The sequence below is a fragment of the Sycon ciliatum genome, chromosome 1 (assembly GCF_964019385.1).
Source record: "Sycon ciliatum chromosome 1, ocSycCili1.1, whole genome shotgun sequence".
Lineage (NCBI taxonomy): Eukaryota > Metazoa > Porifera > Calcarea > Leucosolenida > Sycettidae > Sycon > Sycon ciliatum.
Genome location: NC_088643.1, coordinates 45,003,262 through 45,024,443, shown reverse-complemented (window position 1 = coordinate 45,024,443; position 21,182 = coordinate 45,003,262). Strand labels below are relative to the sequence as shown.

General features: G+C 47.3%; 1 protein-coding gene and 1 long non-coding RNA gene across 3 annotated transcripts; one reads left to right on the top strand and one right to left on the bottom strand.

The window, feature by feature from the left end:
* Positions 1–2,556: 2,556 nt before the first annotated feature.
* LOC135828163 (heterogeneous nuclear ribonucleoprotein K-like) lies at positions 2,557–21,023 on the bottom strand. 2 transcript variants are annotated; one of them, XM_065340623.1, is made up of 15 exons: positions 20,762–21,023; positions 20,646–20,669; positions 17,639–17,668; positions 16,094–16,140; positions 15,234–15,309; positions 14,563–14,685; positions 14,097–14,169; positions 13,319–13,374; positions 12,531–12,771; positions 11,543–11,619; positions 10,981–10,999; positions 9,270–9,307; positions 4,691–4,740; positions 4,315–4,434; positions 2,557–3,499 (listed from the first exon to the last, which is right to left on the bottom strand). In XM_065340623.1, the coding sequence occupies exons 1-15, from the start codon at positions 20,891–20,893 to the stop codon at positions 3,460–3,462; spliced, it is 1,146 nt and encodes a 381-aa protein (XP_065196695.1). In that variant the 5' UTR covers positions 20,894–21,023; the 3' UTR covers positions 2,557–3,459. The 2 variants fall into 2 exon arrangements, with proteins under 2 accessions (XP_065196695.1, XP_065196687.1); XM_065340615.1 differs by having other exon boundaries at positions 10,981–11,002; positions 20,762–21,022.
* LOC135828182 (uncharacterized) lies at positions 3,766–3,962 on the top strand. Its single transcript, XR_010555582.1, has 2 exons — positions 3,766–3,836; positions 3,878–3,962. It is a non-coding gene; the product is annotated as an uncharacterized LOC135828182 (long non-coding RNA).
* Positions 21,024–21,182: the final 159 nt, after the last annotated feature.

Genomic DNA, 21,182 nt, shown 5'->3' with positions numbered 1-21,182 from the left:
TACCCTTGATCCGCCCCCTACGCCATGTCGCTTCCCAGCTGGGTTTTCGGCAGGGGCGGGAATTAGATCAAGGCTGTCAGATGCAGTACGATGTACAACAACGTAGAAGTTCAGACTTGTGCTGGATTGTGCACATTTTCATCCTGGATTGGCAAGTATTGTGTGCAGCAGTGCATGCGTCGGTTCAACATCGTATTTTCGTTGTATACGCCGAAGTCGCTTCACAGGTAGAAAATCGACAGGAGGTGGGAATTAGAGAGGGGGCGGATCAACGGTACTTTACGGTACTAGTATTAGTAGTAGTAGTACCATGACTGTGCAAGTCACACTGGTCACGTACAGCATAGCACAGTTTTGCTTACCGGTATGTCTTTGTACAATTGTAGATCCACTGATCCCTGCTTTACAGTCCAAAGATGATATCCTAGCTTTTGGCCATAAATGGGTCAAGTTTTGAGTTTTTGTCACAATATTTTGGCAATCCCCCATGGAATGCTCTTCCAATAATATTGTGTTTTTGAATTCTCCGAAGAGCAAGCCATGACGAGAATAGGATTTCGGCCAGGTTTTGTCCCCAAAGCACTGAATTGGGGAAAAACCATGAAAATCAAGGCCGTTCACTCCACTTGCATAACAGTACATTTGCGGTTCAAACCCCAGTTGAGGCACCTTTTTTGGACCCTTTTTCAAGTTTCGAATCTCTGCACAGTGTACCACAACCTCACGATAAATCACCAAATACGGGAGCTCTCCAGAGCCAGCGCCCATCTTTTTCTGAATGTTCTGTAGACTCGGCATAGAAAGAGAGACACAAGAACGTCGCAGCTACTGAGCTAGGCTGTAGCCAGTGAGTGGTCTGCAGAGAGCTTTCGCACCACAAAGCACATGTCAGTTACGGTATTAAATACTAACAATCCAAGACTTACTAAATTTTAGTAAGTCTTGGATTGGATTGGGAATAAAAATAATTTAAATAAACATCCTGGCTTCAGTACACACTTTTAAAAACGGCTTTGAACATTCCCCACGACATATCCACACACATCACACACAAACACATGCGTACATGCGTACTTGCTAACCGCCGAGTGCCGGAAACTGGTCACATAGGTACTAGGTCTCATGTTGGGTGAGGGGAGAGAGGGACAGAGATTCAGAAGGAATCTGAGATTGAACGACTGACACCCCATGGAATACCCAAGCGTATAGGGTGCGCTTAGACATGATTTCACCTGTGTGCTTGTCACATCACAGTAAAAGAGTGAGAGGTGGGGTGAAGAAAAAGGAAAGAAATGAAGCATTGAAGGTTTGAGTACCAGGATCCAACTAAAAGTCCCAGCTTATTATTTTTGTCCTGAACATGTGCTACATGTATTATTATAATTATGTGCGAAATCAAATTCACTAAAAATTCATAATGCTACATGGTATATGAGCTGTCCTGAGATCCGGAGGGCAAATCTGGGATAATCCTAGCTTCCGTGAATAACCTTCCTTTCTGACAGCGTGGCATCGTGGCACTGCAGAATTTCATGATTTGAAAATCAGATGGATTCTACGGCATTACCACATGGAAAACGAACTGATAACAAAGACGACTCGTGTATCGAATGAAAGGAAATCTCGACAGATGTTTTTCTTTGATGCAAGATTATGTCAATCGCTTTGGCAGAGCCTCCTGATAAGACATAGGCAGTTTGTAGGCCTTACACAGTCGTTCTCGTACGCATTCAAGCTTCATGACTGTTTTGTAAAACTATAATTATTGACTTAATCAAGACGAAAATAGTATGGACCGGCTGGGGTGGGCGACTGGGCATTTGCAGAGGGCTTTACAGACCGTAACAGTACTCTGTCCCCGGGGAAAAACGCGGAAAAAATCGGAAAACGCGGCATAATATGGCATAGTTTGCGGTGAATTTGCGGTAAATATGCAGTGAATATTATTGATATGCGGCAAGTTTGCAGTTGATATGAGGCAAATTTCAGTATGTAGTGAAATCAATCAGTTACAAGTCTCTGGCGTAAGCACTCGTCATATTTGAGTACAAAGCCGCCACGATGAGACGTTGCTGACTGAACAGTGCACCGTGTGTACGTGTAGTGCAACAAAAAAGTTAAAAAATCGCGGAAAACGCGGTCTTTTAAAAAATCGCAGAAAAAACGCGGCCGCAGAACCGCGATTTTCCCCAGGGGCAGGGTACTGGCCCTGACGTCAGCGAAGGGCACACACCCGCCCGCACCCACACCAACATTCAAGACTTTTAAGAGTAAAATGAGCTTATTATACACTTGATGGCATGTATGGGGGATGCATACCTCTCCGAAATGCGTGTACTTTGTGGCATGAGAATCAAAGCTGTACCCAAACAAATATTAGGCGGACTCATTCACGAAGTGCAGCCATCTATGAAAGGGAGAGTGGAGAGAGAGAGAGAGAGAGAGAGAGAGAGAGAGAGAGAGAGAGAGAGAGAGAGAGAGAGAGAGAGAGAGAGAGAGAGAGAGAGAGAGAATTTCTCCGTAGCCTTGAGAGACCGATCAACCACTGGCAAGACATAACTAGTACTAACTACATTTAACTGGTCACACTAAATTAATTGAACTTGCACTTGTAAGCATCACACAGAGATGAGCACATGTGACAGATAAGCACGCCAAATTCGGCAAAGATTGGAAAACAACACCCAGTGAGCATGCTACTAGATATTTGTAAATCGGCACATGGCAGAAAAGAAAAGAACACAATCAGGAACAATGAGTAATTTCTCTGTACATACTAAAACTGAACAATGACAAACAAGACCATGGTTATGTGCAGCACACACGCACACACTAACACACACACACACACACACACACACACACTTACACACACACACACACGCACACCTAATCAGAGAGTGGGTTCACGCAGCACCAGCACATCGTGGCACAATAGCCGAGAGAGAGAGAGAGAGAGAGAGAGAGAGAGAGAGAGAGAGAGAGAGAGAGAGAGAGAGAGAGAGAGAGAGCACACGAGGACTGACTAAGGACGATAAGTCGTAAAAGCCTGAACGATGCAAGGAGAGAGCACCGTGCAGTGAATTGAGTCAACTACATGTACATCATATCAGTCAAGCACAGGCATGTCCAGAGGGGCCACTCGAAGCAGCCAATGGCACCAAACACACGTAGGCTGCTGACCTACACTAGAGGCAGAGACACACAACAATGCTGAAGATGACGAATCAGGCACATGCACACAGCACACAACAAATCCCGGATTCAAGACAACGTTGAACACAGCTGGGAAGAGGAAAAGCCACTGACTGCTGTCCATAGAGCAAAGAAGATGGATACTGGCAGCAGGAGCACAAGCAGCAGTAACGCTGGTACAGCTGGCAGTATCCTGGCATGATGCTGCTGCTGATGATGATGATGATGGTTGGGATGATTCTGATGCTTGTCGAGGCCATGGGATCATTGGGGGGCACCACCGTAGTTGGAGTAGTTACGTACACTGCACAGCAAGACACAAAGACACGCACGCACACGCACGCACATACGCACACAGGGTGAGGCAGCAGCACACTGTCTTTACATCCGTGAGGTAGTCCTTATTCGGGGCAGTGCGATCTCGGAGTTCCTCAGGAATCAAACAGCCCGGACTCATGCAAACGAATTCAATCCCCGAGATCTTCATGAGACGCTAGCCCAGACTTTACCAATTGACTTGTTTCGTATGGAACAAACGAGTCGTTGAGTCTCCCTAATGACTACACTGTACATTTCATTAGGGAAACTCGCCACACCAAGACTGACAGAATCGTCAAGCTTCAAAGGAAACTTCAGGACAGGTAGTACGTTCTAATAACACTCAAAGGAAACTTCAGGACAGGTAGTACGTTATAATAACACTCAAAGCTTTTAAAGCATACAACAATTAAACATCACATCCCGTATATCAAAAACTTCAACCCCCCCCCCCAAAAATAAAATTCAAGTTTCGTGTGGGACCCAGTCAAACTGAGTCTGCAGCATCCCTCAAGGATCAAGGCGCAGCTCCTATAGCGGTGGTGGGAGGTGAGTAGATCAGACTCACCACCAAGTTTTGCCAAAGACCAAAATCCCATCCACTGCATCAATGTTTCCTTCATACCAGGCCGCAGGTTCCCAATTCACTGTGGGTTGTAGGGCGGTTGGAAAAAATCCTTCCGCTTCCAAGCAGGACCTGAACCTGGTACTCTCCGTTTCTCACTATGCCTGCCTGCTTCAAACTGAAAACAACGTGGAATTGTACGCAAGGAGTTTGAAAAGATGAAGAGAAAAACTTACTTCTCCTGCAGCAGTTCCTGCGCATACTGTACGTTAGGATGGGTACCGACAATGGTGATGACACGATCACTACGATCAGGCTTAGCCTCTTCAATCTTGATCTGGCACTGACTTTGTTCCCTGTCAAGCAAGAAACAGTATGTATGCATACAGGAATGATCGCACGCAAACACACACACACACACACACACACGTGCACGTATGGTTGCACACAAACACAAAAACAATAAAGAGGTTTGCCTTATAAATTACTCGCTCCCGGGAATAACGTGTGACCGCTAACGACCAGAAGTGATTTCGCAGAAAAAAGAAGAAGGAACGGTTCACACAGGTCGCCTAAAGTAACTTTATATTGCACAGACCCTTTTAGACTTACCTGACTTTCAAAACTCGGCTTCCTCTCGGTCCAATGATAGCTCCAGCTAGCTGCATAAGACAATTGTGGGAACAAAGGAAGGCGTATACGAATGGAAAAATCAAACTAGAATAACCATACCAGAATAGTACACAGCACATGAGCGACATAGTTGTGCCATCACACACAGACCCCTGGGTAAGAAGAAAAGAAGAAAAAATTAGACCTGGCCATTGGCCATGCCACAGCAGTCGGGTGGCAAAACGTGATGTCACCCACATTGGCTAAACTTCAGGAATGCTTGTGCATGTACTGCACTGTACTGTGCTGTGTCTTGGCGTGGATATGGCAGAGAAGTCAGGTGGAGACTTGTCATACAAATCATGTTTACGATATTTTTTTACCAGTGTTGTCATAACAGCAGGGTGCACTCAAGAGAGCTCCAGTTCCTTCCTTAGTAGCGATGTCAGGGTAAATTTTTGTTTTGAGAATCGGGCAAATATTGTAATACCATCCGATTCCTGAAGACAAGTAGAGTATACTGGCAAAGTTTGAAGCAAATCGGAGCAAATATAGGGGACTTATAACAGTTTAGAGTGCGCGGAGTAGGCGCCGCCATTGTCAGAAAACACCATGCATCACTGTACACAAACCAGAACCACGCCACGGCACAAAAATCGGTCTTGACAACAGGATCGCGGGTCATGAATAATTTTGCGCACTGTACAAAATCATTATGAAAATGTAAGACCGCGTACCTGTTGTATACATGTACTGTTTTTTTTTGCTGTTGTTGCTGCTGCTGCAAATTGTTGAAGAACTACAAGAACACGAAGAAGACGTTTGAAGAGTAGCCGAAGTAGCAGTTGTGATTTGGTGATTCTGCGAGACGAGTAGATAATGCAAAAGGGAGAGTTGTCGCACTCTCACTCACAGTTCACTGAGGTGCCGGTAACTCCGCTGGCTCCTCAGCCTCAGGCTCAGGCTCCAGCTCGAACTCCTCCAGCTCGTCCTCCGCTGCCGCTGATCCTGTCGGCGTGGTCTCAGCTGTTGCACTACTACTAGCAGCGATAAGGGCGAGCAAGTTGGAGCTCATCTCCTCAATTGCCAGCTGTTTTCCGTCCTTGGAGAAGGCGAAGCGGGCTTGGTTTTCTTTGTTGTACTGGGCCATTACGTATTTTCGGAAACGGAGCTGGCACTTCAGAGCGTCTCTCTTGCCTTGCTGGGTGTTCAGCTTGGAAACGTTGGTGGCAAGGTCCAGCTCCGTAGTCCACAGCCCACCGTACTTGGCAAGCGCAAGCGTGGACGACTGCACCAGCTGTGTTTGTCTCTCCTGCTGGCGTTTCTTCTTCTCCTGTTGCTGCTGTAGATGTTTCTGCCGGTGTGCCTGTATGGCCAGTTTGCGTTGCTTGGCCAGCTGTTTCTGGTAGGGCACTGATGCCCGTGCAGCTTTCAGAATGGCTGCTTTGTCCGCCTCTGATTTTGCAGCTAGCCAACTCATTGTCTTGTTGTTGGCGAGCATGATCATGGACTCAATAGCTAGCGTAGTGGCATTGGGCTTCTCCCGTAAGAATCGGTCCAGTTGCCCAAAATCATGCTCGGAAAGAACATTTGTTTTTGGCAAATGGCGCATGCTGGCGGTGTCGGCGGTTGTTAAATCACCACCAGGGAGGTAGGCAGACCAGGCACGCGCCATATACGAATGGAATGTTGCTGCAAGCAACTGCGAAACCTCTTTGACTTCTGCATCACTGCTGGCTGGTTCAACAAGGGCGTCAAACACTGGCGTTGCAGTGTGAACGTCTGCTTCTGGAAATGGCCTGCCGCTACCATCCAACAGATCTGAGGCATCCTCCGCCCAAACTGCTAACTGCTGCGTTAGCTGATGGTAGATGGTGAAGACGTCAGTGAACGGGCGAGCGGATACAAGAAATCGCCACAGCGGACCGGTGACAATCTTACCAATAATGCCGAGTGCACGACATCCGGCCAGATAACGTTGATCGTCCAGATCTTTCGCCACTGCCTCTATCAGCCTGTTCTTTTCCGCGAAAGAACAGTACTCCGTCATGAGTGCCTTGAGGAAATGCACACCTGCAGCATCAAAGAATAAAATATTGAATCTGTTGCCTCTGAACGCGGCTAACGGCAGAGCGGTGATACCACGACTGGCGCAGAAGGTAGCGAAGTCAACCATCCGTCCTGCCTTCTCACTGCCATGGCGTTCAAAGGCTTTGCATGCAGTCCTGATCAGACGGATGGCTCCAGCCTCTTCACTACTCTTTGCAGCTTCTCCCTCCACCTGGCTGCTCTCGTACTCACGCAAGACAGCGTTGCACTGCTCAGCAAGATTCACCAACATGTGGAGGCCACAAAAGTGATTATTCATCTTGGAGAGCGATGCCTTCTCCTGATCAGATAACTCGTCCCAGTCAGGAACAGTTGCCGATAGCACGTCTTGCCGGTACTTGCCGAGGAGTTCGTTGAACTTAGCGTTGACTGCAGCACGGTCTGTCATAGTATTCTGCAGGGAACAGAGCAGCTTCTCGCCTGCGTTTGTTCTGCCGGTGTGTTCACCAACAGCAGAGAGCTCGCCGATCACTTCTTTAAACAATGTCAGCGTGTGCTCTGCCGAGCCAGAAGCGACGTCACTGACTGACATGGTGAGTTGCCCTTCGCTGCTGCTGAGTTGAAAACCCATGTATTTGTGTCCAAACTTGCTTGTTCCGTCATAATGTAATGTTGTACCCTCGGCTGTTGCAGCTACTTCACCGATTTGGGCAATACTAACACTTCTGCCCTCTGCATACATCTGCTGAAGTGTTCCGTAGCTAGGAAGCTTGGCGGGACGCTTATTAGCCAGCTTGAGCACTTCGGTGATGACGGGATTTACATTATTAATTCCGACATTCAATGCTAGTAGTGACATACAACATTGCCTCATGTCATCTGTATATTTACCATCATAAAATGTCTCTATTTCTTCACAGCTGGCAGCTTGCAAGACTTCGAGCTGCTCCTCTAGCTCGCTGATAACCTCATCCGTTGCTATCAGCTGCTGTTTCAATTCATCCTGCTCCTCGGCCATTGCCTGCTTCGGCTCGTCTTCACTGGCTTTGGCTGACGCACGTAACTTTTCAGCACTCTCCTTGTAGTATTTCAGCATTCGCTGAGCTTTTGCATGACGTGCCGTTAGCTCAGTGTGCTTGTCTGTTATCCGCTCAATCTCTGATTCCGCTTCTTTGTATTTGTGCTCATATTCCGTCACGGACTCTTGTAGCTGTTGGCTGGCGTCAGTGACAGCTTGTAGCTCATCACTCTTGTCAGACAGCAATTTTTCCCTTCTGTGTAATTTCTTTTTCACATTGCGCAGCTTGGTGTGAGCTTTGCTGATCCGGTTGCCCATTGCAGCAAGTTGTGCGTCTTCGGTGTGTACATCCTCTGTTTCTTCCTCTGTGTGTTCGGGAGGGCTGAAGATTTCTTGTTCGTCACTTTTCTCAGCATCTGGGTTAGCTGTATCATCATCTAATGTCGGCAGAGTGTATGGCTCGTCCAGAAACTGTTGAAGTGTTGCCTCACCATCCACTCTTGATTTGCTCTTTCCCAGTGCAGCTGCCTTGTTTTTCAACCTGTCGGTAACGTGGGAAACAGTCAACAAATTTTTTTTGTTAGTTTTCATTTCTTGTGAGATTTTATTGCATTTCTGGCGAGCCGGTACTTTACCTGTGCATAGTGGAATTAATTGCCCGACATGATTGAGGGGACAATGATGATGATTGGTGGCCACTTAGTTGGACTATCCATCTACACAACTTTTTAAGATCCTGGTGGTGGTCCGCTTTGAACTTCATCAGTTCTAACACTAATCCATTACTGACTTTTCCGATCCTGCTAGGCAGGGGCTCATCCTGCAATAGCTGCTCCTCCTTGAGTCCAAGACTCGACAAAACATCTTCGCCACCGGTCCCTTTGCTGGATGAAGCGCTCATGATTGCGTTGTGTCCAGCAACGGAGTACCTGTGGCGAAAAATACTGAGACTCTGGTGCGCGGCGTGATACGCCAGTGAAACTTCGCAGAAAACTAAATTGGACGACGGGGAACACGATGGAACTAAAATCAAACCAGTATCACGCAGCGCAAGAGATGAAAAAGGCCGCTGAACATACGCTAACTTGTCGGCGGCCATACTCCTAGCTCCGTAGGCGCAGCGCGCCCCCACAAACGCGGATACGAAAGTTCATCTTCTATTTTCGTGGCAATAGTCACGACCAAGCTTGTCACTGACGTCTTCATGGCACATTTGAACATCCCGCGTCCCAAGTACTGCACGCACTGGCCGCGACTGGCATTCTGCCGCACTGGGCTTTTGTGCCATCATTTCAGCTGGTTGCTAGGGAATCCAGCGACAAGCGTGAAGGTCACGTGGCACGGCACTCTGACATCGCTATCCTTAGTTTATGAGAAACTCAGGATTGGCGGGATAAGGCTTCACCACCAAGGAAACTGATCAAGCTATCAACGAAATAATTATCAAGTACAAGAAGCCATCAGAACATGGCAGAATATCCAGAGCGTGCACTATGCCAGTTGTCAACCTACCTGATCTGGAATGGTGACCTGTTCCGTGACTATCGTATCTACAGACAGTAACAATGGCCACAGCAGCAGCAGCAACAACAAAGGCACAAGAATCGTGAATACCGGAAACAAGATTTGGTGCAGCATGCACGCTATTCGATGTACGCTCCTTCAGGAGAGTGCATCTGGATGTAGAGCGGCCCAAATGTGTATTCGGCAGATGACACAGGAATAACAAGTTAGTCACCAAACACCTAAGGGACCTCCGCAGCTTGAAGCAACGGTTAGGGGCAGTTTACATGAGAAACATAAGCCCATGCTAATTTTCACTGGTTTACATGACGGAGGTGCGCAGCAATCAAGTACCGTATTTTTCCGGTTGTAAGTCGACCTTTTACGACTTAAAATAGAAGGAGAAAGGGTGGGGGTCGACTTACAACCGGGATTCGACTTATAACCGGGAACTATCAGAATCTTACAAAAAAATGACCTGCACTGCATGCACGAGTGCACTATGTGTACACATTTTTCCAGTTTATTGGTCTTTTCAAGGATTGGGATGTTATAACCTCCAATAAGGAATGTTTACATGATTTGTTGATGTATTGATAGCAGGGAGTGGTTAGTAGTGCTTCTTTGGGTGAAAACTTTAAAACGCAGAATTGAGACCTCCGGATACGGGGGTCGACCTATAACCTGGGTCGACTTACAACCGGTAAAATACGGTACTGGCTTCAGATGGGCGACTGCGAATTCTACGTGCATTTTTACTCTTCAAATCACACATCGAATACAGAGGTAAATATTCGTGAAAGATAAAAATTAGATCAAGATGTGCCTACGCATGGTCTCCTGCTGGATCCACTAAAGGCAATGGTGCCTGTGTCACGAGGTGAATCTGGATATTAATATTTCCATTCCCGCTAATGGCGAAATCAAGAGTACATAAACCAGAGTGTGCAACTGCGTATATCAGATCTGAAACAGCGCAGTTCGTGCACTACGTCACCCTGATGAGGTCAGCCAAGCCGCGACGGCGTACAGCTCAAATTTTAATGTTTCATAGCCCGGAAATCAGCCAAGTTTGCTTGATTTTAGACGTCCAGTTTCAGGATTTCGGTGTTTTGTGTAACTGTGTACATCCACCGACAAGTAAAGTCACCAGGCTATCCGTATCAAAAAACCGAAATCAGGACAAACTCAGTGACCTGCACCACCGCGACTGGTTACGCAACTTTTCACCGTACCTGTGGCTTACCATGCCGTCAGAAATGACGTAGTGCACGAATTACGCTCCCACAGGAACCATCCCGAGTTGCACACTTTGGTTTATGTACTCTTGGCGAAATGAACAGCTCGAAACTTCCCACATTTCTGCTGCAGATATGCACCGACTGGTCTGATGTGGTCTGGGTGTAATTTCTGGGTTTCTTCGAACGCCCCTTTTGATGTGTGGAACTACGATATAGAGTGTTATTCAGTGAGGCCATTCGGGATTCGGGATACTCCAAGCTGTAGACGTGATGTGCACTCCACTTCAGATGTTACAATAGCCTTGGCAGCAAGTGACAGAGTTTTCTCGGCAGGAGATGTGGGCCGACGAGTACACAGCAATGCTGCCTATGGATCATCGTGTCATTTGTTTCGGATTAAGAAGTGAATGGCGATATAATTATATCATTATGCCCTTTCTTGATAACAAAAAATGGCTGAAGTACATCTGCAAACTTACGGTCCATTCCGGCCACTTGCTGCTAAACAAGACATAAGCAAAGCAAAACAACATAATAAACCAATAGTCATAAAAACAAGAGGTTGGCCATTACCAGGAAGCAGTGAGCAAACAGACAGGTGACAAGTCAGCACAGTGAAGGAACATAGCTTCCTGCCTCTAACACCACAAAAACACAGCCTCTATTTTCCTAGTGAAAGCACTCCCAGAGATACGTAGCACATCTTTACACAACATACGTGTGCGCAAGCAAACCCAGTCTCATTAAAAAATTCTCTTCGCGCGTTGACGCATTCATTATTCGACTGAGAAGGGATATGGAAACTAAACTCTATACACTACAGTGTTCTGAAGTACCCGATGTATCATGCTGACTAGCGTCCCAATCACACCGCCCCTAGCTCTCGTTACCACGCTGAAATACAAGAGTGTTGTAATCACACAAGGAATATAAGGAACAGGCGGCGTCACGAGTTGGTCCTTGCCGGCAGCCGTTACTTTCTCTCGGCAATATCGTGGAAAGGACACGTGTGAAGACAACGCGACACGCCCGGTAACTTACAGGCGCGCCGTACGGAGCTCCAGGCAGAGGATTGACCGGTCCAGTTTGCCACGGGGCGCCTGCAGTAGGAGCAGGTGCTGGATCATCACAAGTAGTGCAGAACACAGAGAGAGAGAGAGAGAGAGAGAGAGAGAGAGAGAGAGAGAGAGAGAGCAATGTAGGAAATAATCGTATACAGTCAACTTCGCTTATAACGACACTCGGCGGGGCATCAGAAAAGTGTCCTTATCCGCGAAGTGTCGGTATACCCGAAGTCTCATTATATGTGTTACAGTTGGATGGGACTTTGCACTGGGCATGGAAATTATGTCGTTATTCGTGAATTGTTGTTATATCCGCAGTAGTTATTAGCGAAGTTGACTGTAGGTGATCATGGATATAGTACTTATGAGCTGATTGTAAAGTAACTGGTTGTGTTAGTGGAAATTATAGGTAACTTGTAGCTCTTTGATCCTCTTAGACTAATTCAAATTATACAACGTCAATGGGCATTACCAAGAGTACATAACCCCCCAGAGTGTGCAACTCCACTATGGGTGCTGTCCCGACAGAATTTCAAGTTGACGTCATTTTGATGATGCAATGCGCACTGTACACGGATTATCAGACGAATCCGGAACCTGTGGTTGACCGAAGCCGATCGATCCTGTACAAATTATTGCAAAGAAAAACGTGTGATGCGTTGACACCCGTACACATGTTGTAAATCACTGGTGCAAGGAGCATTGCGTCATAAATAATGACGTCAACTTGAAATTCTGTCGGGACAGCAGGGTATGTGGGAGTTGCACACTCTGGGGGGTTATGTACTCTTGGCATTACCCAGCAGATTGTGCCTTAAAGGGGAAGCACATGTGCAGCTAAACATTGACTACACACACATCCCAGCATCTGAAAACAATGAAGGGGATAAAAGTCCCCTTTTCACATAAACAGAGAGAAGAAATGTTGATGCTGATTGAGCAATGCCTGAGTGAGGATAGCTTACCGGTTCCACCAAGAGGTGAGAAGGCTTGAGCGGGAGTGAACGTAGGCCGTGCAGCGCCAGCGCCACCGCGACCCATGGAACTGCCACCACGGCCAATGCCAACGCCTCTGCCTGCACCACCGCCGCCACGGCCTCCTCTACCTCCTCGACTGCCACCGCGGCCACCTCGGCCAGTCCAACCCTGGTCTTGATACGACACGGCTGGGTCGAATAGCAGCGGATGAGCCTGGTTCGATGGGTTCTAATCATCATTGCAACACAGACACAATAACATGAGCGATCAGTAGAGAATGGGCGGTGTGACGGGTTCTGAACGCGGTAAGCAGGCTCTCCACTAAAGTGTATATGTTTCTATCAGTAACACAGCAGTGAGATAGGCAGTGATGCTAACTAAACTCTTCTTCGCTTACTGGAGAACGTGCCGGGGAATGACACAGCAACAAGATGGGCAGTTCGTTTAGCAACAGTTCTGATGCGGGGGATTATCACAACAATAAAATAAAAAAACAGAGATAGGAAGGTGATACTATGCGTCATGTTCAGCATTGACTGCTTGGTATGATTAAAGAACATCTACACACATGTTACACAGTCATGAAACACCTTCAAATGATGCTTCAAAAATGGAGATTGTCAGATGAGCAAGTCTCAGATAAATTGCTGAACGTGTGTAACAGTGTACCGTGTACTGGGTCTCTATGGTGACTGTTATTTGTGTACTTGGATACACGTACTTGGCCAATTCTTCCACAACATTATCAGTTTCAAAGTATGAAAGCAATCCATACCTCGGCAATGAATTCCATGATCCGTGTTATACAATGTATAATGTCCTCATCCTGACCTGTACACGTAGATGAATAGAAAGAGTATGCACATGATCACAACTACAGTGTTCAGAATACAGGTGCAGCACACAAGCCAGGCATCTTGTCCCTAGTAGACATAAATCATAATGCTCTGGCGCAGCCTGCCAGTGACAAAGTAGAACAAGGCTTTCTCAGTAGAAGTTTGCCTGCGGATAGATGATGATTTATGCTCGCAGGTCAATTCTGTCACAAGCCTGTGGTCAAAGTAAGTATACAAGTCCCCCCCCCCCCCCCACACACACACACAAGTTGACAACACACCCATCTCCCCCTCTCCCCCCCCCCCTCCCCCCCCCCACACACACACACAAGTTGACAACACACCCATCTCCCCCTCTCCCCCCCCCCCCCCCCTACACACTCTCTAGCTAGCTGCACTCACTCCCTCACTAGCTAGCTAACTACACTCACTCCCTCACTCTCTCACATGCACATACTGTAATTTCACAAATTTTCGGTGTACTTTTATTTTCGGTACTTTCGGTGCGTCTGTTTCATACCTAAAATTTCAATACACCGAACAAACACTAACACACATAATCCAATAGGGAACTGCTTCTCTGTACCGAAAATTTCTGTTCACCTAACCTAGCCTGTTGCCCTCATACCGAAAATATTGAGCACCGAAAATTTCTGAAATTAGAGTACTCACTCACTCTCTCACAGTCACACTCACACACTCTCTCACTGCACATACCGGTGACGGCTGCCAGGCGCTCTGTGGAGTTGGGCATCGGGTCGGGGTTCACTTTAATTGTTGTGTTTGTTGACTGCAGAGACAGAGACATGGATACAGTTTCTTCGTGAATGTAAAGTGTAAAGCCACAGCAAACATGCAAATGGGATGGGACAACAATCCCACTGGATAAGAAACCATGTATTTTAGTTATTAGACTCTTCATACGCATTCATGTATGCATTCTTCAAGGCATACTGCAGTGTTTACAGTGCTGCTCACTGAAATCCAGTCACATCACTCAAGTGCGCGCCGGGCGTTGCGCAGCCCTAGACCTGCGAACACTGGGCTGCGAAATGGTGCAAGGCGCAAACTTGAGTGAGGCGACCGGATTTCATTGAGCAGCACCGTAGATGTATGTGGACAAAACTGTGCACTCAAGCTGGCACACTGCATCAGAACGCAAACCGCCAAAAATTGCAAGTACCTGCCGAAGCTGATTGATGCGTTCACCACCCCGGCCAATGATGCCTCCAACTTGATCTTGAATGAGCAGCACACGAAGAGTTGGCCGGAACGTAGCTGACATATTGGGATCAGCCCGAGCAGACTACAAGCAACAAGCCAAACAAACAAGACACGCACGCACAGTATTTCCAGTAACACTGACGCCAACGCTCAGGCAATCAGTCACTAGAGAGGTTCCGCACTACGTAAAATTGACCTGCTGGAATCGAAGAGGAGTGGCTGGGTTGTCTTGTGTTGCATGCACAGGTAGACTCCCGCTAATTTGAATACTCCACTGAAATGAACATGCCTGGAGTTGTACATAACCAACTATGTTGCTTAGGCGCAAACAAAAGTGCAACAATGATCACCATGTGATTTCAAGTACAAATTAGGTCATGGGGTTGCATTTTTCCAACCTGTATCTACATCAATGATTCCCACACATGCTGTACAGCATGGCAATGTAGGCTCTTTGCCATTTTTAGTACCTTCTTACGCAACTGTAGCAAATAACCAGTTGAATCAAGCATTGTGCAGCGGCTATTTCAAATTTTGAAAGGAGAAGGGGGGGGGGGGGAGGTGGGGGTGGCAGTACCACACTATGCCACTCCGGCTACAACCCTGACGTGCGGCCGTATGGATTCGTACCTGTCCAAGCTGAGGAAGAACACACTTCAGCACGTCCAGAATCTGCTCGTTGGACGGGGCGATAACGGTCAGAACGCTGCAATTCAATGGCCATAGAGTCGACACATCCACAGACGCATGCACCAGCAGCCAGAGAAAGAAGACAAACAAAGCAGACAAACAAGAGTAATCAGCGACACAGATCACATTGGCTTCATACAGCATTCCCACCACATACAGTGTATCAAGGGAATCTGTGAAGTTTGAAAGGGCAGGGCACCCAACAGAAGGTGTGCATGTACCAGCACTGCAGCCATACTACCATACTACCATACTACCATTCCATCCCTGCTCAAAGTGACTGGACAAGTTCTTGAGCCCGGGAAAAAAGCGTCTGTCTTGTACACATACCATTGCCACGTGCTACAGGGGCAAATGAACATGTATGAAGAGCACTACCCATCATCCAGTACAATCAGACTAAAAAGGGGACATTTGAAAGCGGGGTAGTGGTTACATATCACCACTGTAGTGAACAAATATCATGAGAGCTTGTGTGTCCACACGGCACAGGAAGCATGTCATGATCTGACACAAACAAAGACAGCAGACTATGGCTTATCGTGATTAGGTGGCAGTGGTAGTGGTGCTGCTGCTGCTGACTGCGTGTGCATAAGAGCTAGCAGCGAGCAGTGAGCAGGCGCTATAGTGGCAGTGGTGGGTGGGTTGCCAGGGCCGGGAGGATGCCAGGGAGCCCTGATTCAGAGGCAGGTCGAGCGGCAGTCAGTCACGCTGCACACCTAGGCTACTGTACGTGTACAGCAGCTGACTGCGGGTGAGTGTGGTTCTGCACAGCTACCGGTATACGGGTCGGGACATACCGGTCGGGGGCCCCATTGGAGTCTGGTAGGAGAACACTTGAGGCTAACTGTGGGGTAGGAGAGGGACAGACACATGGAAGGGAGAGAGAGAGCAACGGGAAATCAGATGAACTGGAAACTAACAGCAAACACCGTGGAACCTCGTATCACAGGCACTTTCACCACACAAAAACTCTGTGTGCATCTGTACCCACCGTTGTGAACTGCACGAATATTTGTCTGCAACTTCGTTTTTGCGCAAAATTGAAGAAAAAAACTATGGAGCAGGGAACTGAAGAAATTGGTATTCAAGGCAAGTCTGGTACACAATTAGGTGACAATGCCCGGGTCATTGGTTGGCATCTATTGATAGACAAAGACTTGAGCCACAGGGCATCGCGTGATGCTAGTTTCATAGACTTGGAAGCTCATTCGAATGGCGTCAATGGGCTTGGACAAATGCAACGCCAACGTGATATGCAACCCTCGACAATCCACACTCTCGTCAGTTTGCACGAGAGTGGAAGCGGCCGGCTGGCAACGCCGTGTGCCGGGTATTCTGAATGGGACTGAGTGCGGTGCTACTGCATAGTCCTACTGTCTGTATGGGTGTTTGCAACACTGAGGTTCCACGGTGTACGGACAGGAACAACAAGAGACCAGTCTCTGGAAAATGGGGAAAACAGCCTAACAACCCTCGCCAGCAATGACGTGACATCAGCAACACAAACACAAATAGCAGGCTCTATCTACTAGCTAGTGACATTGAACACACCAACAGCACAACGCACTGGCATTGAGCAGCCAAACCACTAGCACTGGACTAAGCAGGATGGTGGAAACACACACACACATCGTCTGTACACGTAATACAACACAAAGGACACGGGTATATGGTATGCTAGTCATCAGCAACACCAACACGACAAGCCAACACAGCACAGCAGGGTGTCGGCTCCAGCCAGCACAGCATCAGGTGCATGTACCGGTACATATTCATGGAAGCCAGTTATAAAAGCCACACGTTACCATTACAGGACTGGAAGACAGTACAGTACTACACACATCAGCGAGGGCTACATACATACTTCCAGATACACCAACTTACGCCAAAGTTGTACTCCGAAGCACTTAAGCTGTGCACAAGTCGTTCTGAGTGACATGCAACTTCAGTCAAATAAGAGTTCACACGATATTTCCCAAACCGTACATACTCAACTGGAGGTAATCTTCATTGAGGGTCGCATCACACACCACGCATCACACACCACACATCACTGGAGAACCACTGGTTGGAAGGGAGTACATGTACATCACATGTACGATGTAGACACCAGCCTCTATTTGCCCCTAACCCCCACTACTCCCTCCAAGGGCTGCGACATAGGAAAAGACTGAGAAAAGAGCACAAAAACAAGAACAGATGGCATACAGCAGTACAAACAGCCGCAGGTGCAGGTGGCGCAGTACAGTACAGTAAGGAGCAAAGCGCTGCTGCGACAGGGTACAGGAACGAACACAAGCAGCACACTGCAAAACTAAATGGCAGAGAAGTGACTGACATACCGTTCTCATGTGCTTGATCACACTGCCGCCCTGAAAGAGAGAATCGTCAAAGGACACCAAATGTAACAACCAATGGTGTGTACACGTCGACGTACCATAAAGAGAGCCCCGCAAAGATCGTTGGTCAACATGGTAAAACATTCAGAATACTGATGATCGAAAAAAAACTGGGCTTTATAAATAAAGCCTTTATTTGATGAACAAATGGCGAGGAGACAATAATTTGATAACCGCAATCAACACGACCAGCTGAATCGACATTTGTGTTAGTGCTTCCTATTTTCATCGTTTTATTGCACATTGTCTCCACCGCTTTACATTGCATGAATAAAGTTACACAAATGCCGAATTAGCTATGCCGAACTAGCTTGTCTTATTTACTTTGATGGCTTAAAATTTTGCTGATGCCGCGTGTATTGAACTCCGGTCCTTTGGTATCCACATGGAAATACTGAGCATGCACGAATCCAGAGAAATCTCAAATTAATCTGGGACCCCAAACGACAAGATTATCCAACATTGAGCAATCTGCAATACCCAGTATAATGTACTTTTTTGAAGTATCAGCCTCCGTGCTATTTTCAAAACACCCAATGCAATTTTCGCTAGATGAGTTCCTTTTTCGACAGTAGTGTCTACTTTCCTCTACCAGCTCAACCAGGTTTGAGGCTGGTAGGAGTCGGTAAAAGTCGTTGGTAGAGGTGTAGGATTCCTGTGCATACATGGTGATGGCAGCAGCTGTTTTCCACCGTAGGTCGTGCATCGTACTACAGGAAAAATGCTGATAATTCCATCCCAAAATGCCAGGAAAAAACTTCTAAATTATCCGGACGTTCCAACCCTTCATTGGCCGATTAAAATATAAGCAAGCCCACGCGATCACCAAATCTGTACCTAAATTGGACGTAACTTTAGTTTGCACTGGACAAATTCCACGATCTTGGGCATCCTGGAAAGGCCTTGACGAGAGGAGCGCGATGAGCCTACACTCGGCTCCACGGGATGCACTGGCCCAGCGCTGCAAGCCAGGGAAGGCACACCAGCGCTGGGCACACGCTCGACATCGATCTCTATCCACCATTTCACTCCTGTTGCTCGTATCTAACTCAAATATTTTGGTAGAGACCCCGGGAACCTACTTTTGATGTTAACGGTGTAGCCTTGTTAACAGGTGATGTAAGCAGGGGAAATCCCAGCCGTTGACCCACGCATCTCGTAACTCTAACTCACTACATCATCATTAGCTCATGTAACTACAATCATAGTCTGTACGCACTTACACATTCGCTGCTGCTAACTGCTATGAAACTGTAACAATCTGGCGCTCTATTCTGAAACTGTATTGCAATCTATCTTCTACCGTTCTACACCTTCTCTTATCCCGCCTATATGCGGCGCTCTCTTACGAAACTGTATTGCAATTAATTATGAAACTAGCTTCTACCGTTCTATGCCTTCCCTTATCCCGCCTTTATGACTAGCCGTTACGACTAGTGAGTACAGTGTGTTTTTGTCTGATTGGCTGCTTTCCCGAATATAAGTCCCTGTTCTTGTTGCATTCGTCCTCTCACTCCGGCACTGCCTTCTCGTCTGTTATCTCTTCTATCCTCTCATATCTTGACCTATCTACAAGGTGTGTCCTTGGCAATGGAACTCTTGGTGGGCTGTTGAGTAATGGCGTGCATATATTGTGCACTTGGGATTCTGGGTCTTGGTCACACTTCGTGGCGGCCCTATTTGGTGTTGTTCGCAACGCAGGCTTTTGACTGACCGTTGAGGTCAGGTCATGACATTTGGAGCCGTGACCAGGATCCGTCACTCAATGTGGACTAATCCTCGGTTCTTTTCTGGCGTGGCGTTTTTGTCTTATCTAGAATGGCACAGGAAATGATTGAGGAGATCAACTCCCTCACCCAGGAAGCAGGCCAGGGACGAGAAACGCCAACTATGCAGTGTCTCGAAAGGGCGATAGCACTATTCGACGGCGTCGGTCGCCCAGACCAAGGACGGCATATCAGAAAATTGAAGGAGGATTCGGACTTTCTGTCCCTCATATCCTTCCGGATATTGGGCTGGCATGCCGGCCATCGCACCGAGGAAGAAGAGGAACCACCGAGAAAGAAAACTCGCCAAAACTCACGTAAAACCAAGAAGGAGAAGGCTCCGAAGCCATCAGCGACAGAGATGCCGGTAGACTATAAATATTTGGCAGTGAAACTGGCATACAGGGTTAGGACTCTGGAGTCACGCTTGTTCAGCGGTATGAACGGGTACAGGTGTATAACACACTTTACACGGTGTCATCACCGGTAGTATATTAGGAGCTGCAGTATGAACTATTACTTCATGGTCATGCAGTCATTAGAATGAAAGTGGCCGTTGCCCCACTTTTATTCTAACAGTATTAAAGTGGAGCATGCTGTCTCTTAGTCAGTTCAGGGCTAAATGCAACATATTCATGAGAGGATACACGGATTGACGGGAACGCCAGCATGTGAAATGTGTGGGAAGCGTGTAACACACGCAGGAAACACAGTACCGAACTACTGGTGTGGACATGGAAATGCCGGCGCCCCCAGCGCCCACAGAAAGTTGCATGCAGTGCACCTGTTGTCTTTTTTTGTTGATCAGATGCGACCAGCGCGCTGAAGCGCATACATGCATATGTGTACTGTCCCGCGTCCAGGGCTGCATGGCCAGCGCCTTTTGGCCGCTAGACCGGATTTCCATGTCCACGACAGTAGGACAGTGTATCGGGAGGTACGGAAGGGGACCAGGCGACAAAGTCCTAGATGTAGTGCCCTCCAAGAAATAGTGCGAGTAGCTGTCATGATGCATTGCTACATGACCAAACCACTTCAATGTAACTGTTCAGCTAAAGTACAGTTTTCGCAGTACATTTGAAATCATTATTTTTCTGAAAATACAAAAACCTGAATAATGTGAACAAAATTCTCGACATGTGACTGAAAATTCAAATCCTGTAGCTCTTCAAAACAGTCCTTACCTTGCCTATAACGGCTCCGGCGTCCTGCACCAGAAAGCACCCAGAGCATAAAGATCAGCATTAGTTTCTGTAAGAAACCTCACACCGAGTTGCACATATCAAAGCCACACAATTACCTCAGCTGGGATAAGACATCGTAGAGAAATCTCGGCTCCACCAAATCGACTCGCACCCGACTCGAGTCTTTCTCGCTTTGCGGCGGGATAATCCGTATCCGCATCAGCTCCGCTTGGCCTCTTCTCAGACATATTCTATCACGTGTGGAGCCTGACTAAAAACGGATGGAGGAATGAGAAAGAAGTTACTTCCTTCACGAACAGCAATGCAAAAAAGCGACCTTGCAAGCTTGGCTGAGAAAAGGCTCACTTTTTTGCCGTCTTTTTCTGTTTTGCACTTTTTCGCTTTTTGACGAAAATTCAGCACATGTCACATGCAAAAATACATACCGGTACGGGTATAACCGGTATGCGATTAGTTTATTTCAGTGATCGCGTGACTACGACGACTCTGTACGACTCTACGACGAGTCGCAGTGAC